Source organism: Scomber scombrus, chromosome 8 (genome assembly GCF_963691925.1).
Source record: "Scomber scombrus chromosome 8, fScoSco1.1, whole genome shotgun sequence".
Taxonomy (NCBI): domain Eukaryota; kingdom Metazoa; phylum Chordata; class Actinopteri; order Scombriformes; family Scombridae; genus Scomber; species Scomber scombrus.
The window spans coordinates 9,481,738-9,487,737 of record NC_084977.1 but is presented as its reverse complement, the minus strand read 5'-3'; the positions used below and the strand labels follow the sequence as shown (position 1 = coordinate 9,487,737).

The window sequence follows — 6,000 nt, the reverse complement described above, 5'->3', positions numbered from 1 at the left end:
TTCCTATCAGTTTAGATAATCTGTTGCTCCGTAACAAAAAGAGCTCTGGGGCGGCTTATAGAGAGGAAACAAAGGAGGCAGAGGGCATCACACACATCTTTAGTCACCCATTCAGCCTTTCCTTTAAATTGTCAAGCATGTGTCATCTGTTTCCCTTTGTTGGTCTTGTTCTTCCCACAGTTTTTATTCTTCTTCCTTTGAGGAGGAGGTTGAAAATAAAACCTCCTTTAGCAGTGGGTACATTTTTCCAAAGCTATAAAATATTTGATATATCACACTATACATCAATTCAAGTCTTTATCATGGTGCAGGTCTGCCATCTGCTGTCAGTAGGTCAGTTTAGCACAGTGAAAATTAATGAAAGGTCATGAAATGATATGCACATCATGGTTTATTTATAAAGTTTTTCAGTGTCAATATATTCAAATAGGCATAATACAACCATTCATATCAAATACTCTTCCATATTAAACTGCAAACTCATTTTCCAAATGTAGTGTGATTTTCAGATGGCCATAGTAGTTTTTAACTCACCAGTTTATGATGCTGTTCACAGTAAGTTGGACAGATAAATGTGTCACAACAAAGACTCCCTACATACATGTCAGGGTACTATTACTAAATTGATACCTGTCAAGAGGCTGGTTGTCTTACATGATCAGAGTACCAGGGCTGGGATGTTATTAAAAACACACCTTTGAACATGCTTCATTGTGTTAATTTTCTACATGCTGTATGTCAGGCGCCATACACCCCATTTGAGCCAGTTCAGCTGTTTCTTTTCAGTAAATTGGTACGCTATAATTCCATCACGCAATTAGGATAATCTGGTCATTTGGCTAATTTATCATACATAAAGTGTCCCTGTAAAAGAATGGGGGAATACATCAAACACTCTTGTACAACTTGGCTGCTTGACCGATGCCAAAATCGGTGATACTGAAGTTAAATCTAAGCCAAGAACTGCAATGCTAATTCATGTGACTTGAGTTGCTTCCTCCTTCGTCGTTTCTAGGTGTAAAGTGGCTTTGGCTGTTTATTATTTCAGTCTCAGTTCACATCCTGCTCACTGTGCCTGCCTCTGATGGCGAGGAGAGAAGAAGGCAAGGCAGGGTGAAAGAAGGTGAGAAGGCACCATAACTCTCGGTGTGCCTCTTCCTCTCCCTCTCTCACCGTTTCTCCAGTTTCTTGAATCTGGCCTCTGTAAAGATAATGAAAGACAGGGAGTTGATCACTCTGCAGCTAAAGGCTGCACAATAGAAACACGTCAACCTTCCTTCCTAAAGTCAAAAGGCAATATGACCAGGTGACATTTGGCTGTCTTTAAGGGTGGTAATGTGGGAATAGTTAGGTGAGAAACGTTCTGTGGTGTCACAGCGCCATCTGCTGTTAGCATGTTGTCATACTTTGCAATATGAGCCGAGCTATTATTGGTCTGTGCCACACATACCAAAAACATACCAGCACACTGAGAAAGATGTTCCTGCTGTCATGCAGGGTCCGTGCTCTCCATGACACAGAAACACAAGACATTCATTCATCAGAACATAGTACACTAACTAAAGGACGTTTACACCGTTATTTATTATAGCTCAGTGTGGATTTATGAGCATATGTATCCACATAACATTAAGAGCTGTAATTAAATTAATTTCAATAGGATCAGTCTCGCCCAATATATTCTTGGGTTTCACATATTATGCACACACACTTCTGCCTTTTTTTTTTTTACATTAGCCTAAATGTCTTACCCAGTTTTTTCGAGTATGCGTCCAGTTTGTAAGCAGCTTGTTCAAGTGTAGACACTTGCTCCTCAATCTGATTTATTTGGTCCAAGTATGGCTGGAGGCTTGCATCTAACATAAACAGATATACACCATTTAGATGTTCATGATGTATCATCGGAGTAGAAATAACTTCTGAATAAGACATACAAAGAAATAACAGTTGTGTTATTGAGTTTTTGTGCAGAAACAACATATCTCACTTACACTTATTGTTGAGATCCTGCAGGTTACGGCTGATGTTGATGCTGATGTCCTTCATTTCCATGTATTTCAGACTAGTGAGTTTATTCATGTTCTCCAACAGCCGGTAATCTTCGCAAGTTCCTGAAAAGGTAAGCAGATACAGAGAATATGCATGAGAGAAAAGGGGAAACGGAGGGTAACATAGGTAAATATGAGCATCAGAAATGATAGGGGTGCATCAGTAAGTCAATGCTCTGGTTAAAAAAGTAGATGTCCATGTGTGTTCAGGGACAAAGAAAGAAAACAAGGGAAGTTCACAATGGGTTTCAGGGATACCTGTGAGTTCTCCTTGCAGGAACAGAGCCATCTTTTCAAACATATCGGTGCACAACTCGTCTATATCTGGCTCTGCAGGCTCCACAGCCTCCTCTGCTGTCTCCACACCTCCATCACCTCATAACAAGCATTCAGAGAAAGATTATTACAACACAGAACGTATAGTGTCAGTGCAGCTCAAAACACTCAATGTAACTGCAATAAAAAGGTGAAGGCAATTTCATGAAAAAAAACAACTTTTAATGATGACATATAGTGTAACTGAAACCTAATAGCAGTGTAACCTGGCTATATCTTCTATTAGCATTAGCAAGCTACGGAAACTGCGAGGAAACACGGCCTACTGTTGGTGCTGGGCTTTTTGGGAGGGGGCACCAGACTCTCCATCGCATCCTCTGGAGCTTCAGCCTGACTGCTGGAGCTTCCAGCAGGGATGAGAGCCGCTGGGTGAGCAGAGGGCGCCTTGGAGATGCTATCCATCGCTGCAGCTTCATCTCCCGTTGCAGCCATTTTGTTCCTGTTTTGACTTCCCTTTGTCACATGAGCTGCATGTTCACGTGACGTCCGCCCGCCACTACGACCACCACCCCTGCTCGCGCGCATTGCCACGCCCTGGTGAGTTCAGTGGTTATTTACAATCATACATTTTGATGTACGCTTATGAATAATTAAGGACCCAATATGGAGTTTAAAAAATACATTTGAGGTACATGCACATATAAAATTAGTTTGAGGCATGACTCAGCATTTGTGAGTTTCTCCATTTATTGTGGCTTTTATTGCATTTAAGACACAACATATAACAAAAACCGCCCTTTAGCACACCTGTCCAATGAAAAAAGCTCGGCATTAGCCTAAATAGAGGCATCTGGGGAGCCTAAAGTGGGCCACTAATGATTGTACTATATAGACTTTTTAAAAATCATAATAAATGTATAAATTACTTAATTAAAACACTGAATGCGGTTTGCATTTAAATTATGCTTTTAAAAAGTCAAAGTAAAAAAACTAACCAAAACTTCCCAATTAGTAATTCCTTTAAATGATTATTTAATAACCTAATTTTAAAAAATTTAATGAAACCAACCCACCCCAACTAACGACAGTAGTTTCAGGAATTTTTATTGGCTTCAAACATACAGCAGCTGTTTGATCAAAGGTCGTTTTACTGCTCTGTTAAAGGGTTACTCCGGGATAACAGTCATTTATAAGTACAGTCCTTTTAACACTGTAATAAGAAGTTTACTACAGTGAGATTTTATCATTTTTTATGCTTTGTCCTGTTGGTACAGAATGCATGAGTGATTCCAGGTGAGGTAATGTAGCTTTGAGTGACAATCCACTACAAGAAACATTGTTGACATGTCATTTGTGAGTGATGATAGTTCACAACCTGGTATTTCATTTATTATTTTAAAAACATATTTCACCCTGCTTCCCATGCTAAGCCAGCTTTGTTCCCTTATGACAGTAACACAATATTTACAGTAATCCTTGTGTTAAACTTTTTTACATTCAATTACTCTGTATAGCCTGTCATTATTTTGAAATAGATACCATAACTCATTGCAATATTGGCACTTTTACCTTATTTGCGGTGTGATAATGACAGGTACAAAATTAGCTCTGATGAACAGACACCTTTTTACACACTTTGGAAACATTTTTTTATTTGATCAAAAATGTTTGCTTGAAAGAGTAACTGTCATTCATACAACACTCATCGTGGCCATTTTATTAAATGGACTAAATATATAAATATAAATATATAATATAATGTATAGATACAGTGGGTTTTATAGTGTTTTATAGCCACAATCTGATAATATTACGTATTGGATTTGTATCTTAAATTGTGCATAATGTAAGCATAGCATAAGCTTGACTGACACTAGTTTCTTTATTAATCCACAATTAACCTTAGAAGTCATCACAACGTCCAGTGCTTTTCTCTTTCGTTGTGCGCGCTCCCGCGAGGACCGTGCAGTTCATGCAGACAGAATTCGCCATAACACCTCTGTCGGCGCTGTTGTGGGGGAAGCCAGATCGTGACAGGCTAGCACCAAGCAGCGGGCTGTAAACATGGCGGCGTGCACAGCTACAGGGCTGTGCCGAACACCCCGTTACTATTAGTCTGAGAAACAGAGACACCCCCAAACATGGAGACCGAAGAGGAGCAGCACATAACAACGCTGCTCTGCATGGGTTTCCCAGACCCCGACGTGATACGGAAAGCGCTCCGGCTGGCAAAGAATGATATCAACGAGGCAGTCGCGCTTCTGACTAACGAAAGCCCCGGACTCGGCTATGGATACGAGCCGATGGAGAGCGGGCCTGCCCCGGGCTCGGGCACCAGCGGAGAGGGGGAGAACAGCGGGCGGACTGGCACGGGAGGGTTTGACCCTCCGCCTGCATACCACGATGTAGTGGATAGCGAGGTAAGGAGCAAATGAAGGGGTGAAAAGTAAGAATGAGACGAAGCAGCGATTTAAAGCCGGTTTATTGCTAACGTTACTTGCTGCTGGTAGAGTGTGGGCTCGCCCATTTAACTAGCTAACACTTACACTTAGCAGCCTCGATGCTAAATGCACCGAGCCCAACGTGAGCTGTCAGAGTAGGAGGTGAGGGGACAAGGCATGTCACTGGCTTATGGTGAGTGGATACTTATCTGCAACCATGCAGCAGAGCTACCGAAATAATAGTCCTAAACAGCAGCTCTTAACTTAAAAGCTCAGCTAGCTAGTAGCTGGCTAGCTAACGCCAGTAGAGCTGAAGGCGCCAGTGACTGGACCATGAGCTGCAGCACAGATGTATCACCCTGGAGGACAGCAGCCGCACATTTACACCACGAGCAGACAGGTTGTGGGTCATCAGCTCTCCCAGGTGAGCTGATGACCCACAACCTGTGGCAAGTTGGTCGGATCTCTTAAGGCTGTCTTTGCATGTGTTAGCAAGCGTTAGCGTTAGCTGGCATGTTGGCTGACAGCTCCTGCCGTGATTGAAGCCCACGAGAACCAGACTTTAAAGAAGCGGTTTCGCAATTAATTTTGGCGTAACGTTACGTGGCCATTTTGATTATTCTTCTGTCCACATTGTCAGTTGTCAAAATAGCAGCTTTCTTTATTTGAATAATTAATGGTCAGTGCTATGTAAGGGCCCTCGTGTTTGATGCCTCTAGGCGATTTATTGGATCATTGACAGCCATATGACAGTTGACAGCGTTGTACTTGCAGGTGCTGCCACTTTGTCCTACTGAGGTGTTTATGTTTTAACACTAAACTGCATTGGCTACTCAAACACCTGTCCTCATAAGACAAGGCAGGTTGCTTTGACTGACACCTTGAAGAACTTGAGGCTGTTTACTCGCAGCAATCTGACCCCAAGCTTGTTGCTTTCTAAGATCTCCAAACGTCTTGTAGGTGCTTTAAAACAGTGCCACAATTTGTTTGAAAGTCACAAATCCTACCAGTTGTAAGATTAATCGCTCAGTTTTCAACTTCTTGTACCATCCCTTTGATGGAAATGTGGTTGAGTTTCTGCGATTATGGGTCAGCAGAATAAAACTAAATTATAAGGTACTTAATCTCCAATACCTGTTGGCCATTTCCTGTGCATCTCCTCTCTGTCATCATCTCTCACACATTTTGATGCAGGGTTTTCATAATGAGTGTAGTATAAACAACAGTTGTCATTT

General features: G+C 41.6%; 2 protein-coding genes across 6 annotated transcripts in view; one reads left to right on the top strand and one right to left on the bottom strand.

Annotated features, from left to right (window-relative positions):
- Positions 1-379: 379 nt before the first annotated feature.
- On the bottom strand, positions 380-2,825 carry bloc1s2 (biogenesis of lysosomal organelles complex-1, subunit 2). Its single transcript, XM_062424649.1, has 5 exons — positions 2,651-2,825; positions 2,307-2,423; positions 1,992-2,111; positions 1,752-1,856; positions 380-1,201 (listed from the first exon to the last, which is right to left on the bottom strand). Exons 1-5 carry the CDS (start codon positions 2,814-2,816, stop codon positions 1,170-1,172), a joined length of 540 nt encoding a protein of 179 aa, XP_062280633.1. The 5' UTR covers positions 2,817-2,825; the 3' UTR covers positions 380-1,169.
- A 1,521-nt stretch (positions 2,826-4,346) lies between these two features.
- The window catches only part of usp24 (ubiquitin specific peptidase 24), a 35,300-nt gene continuing 33,646 nt past the window's right edge, over positions 4,347-6,000 (top strand). For all 5 annotated transcript variants that reach the window (XM_062424645.1, XM_062424643.1, XM_062424641.1 and 2 more), the window contains exon 1: positions 4,347-4,744. In XM_062424645.1, the coding sequence (XP_062280629.1) occupies positions 4,466-4,744 (279 nt within the window). In that variant the 5' untranslated portion in view covers positions 4,347-4,465. The remainder of the gene's footprint in view (positions 4,745-6,000) is intronic.

Coding starts and splice junctions, on each gene's coding strand:
- bloc1s2 (XM_062424649.1), bottom strand. CDS start 2,816: ATGGCTGCAACGGGAGATGAAGCTGCAGCGATGGATAGCATCTCCAAG. Junction 2,112..2,306: donor CCTGCAAGGAGAACTCACAG/GTATCCCTGAAA, acceptor TTACCTTTTCAG/GAACTTGCGAAGATTACCGG. Junction 1,202..1,751: donor CGCATACTCGAAAAAACTGG/GTAAGACATTTA, acceptor TTATCTTTACAG/AGGCCAGATTCAAGAAACTG.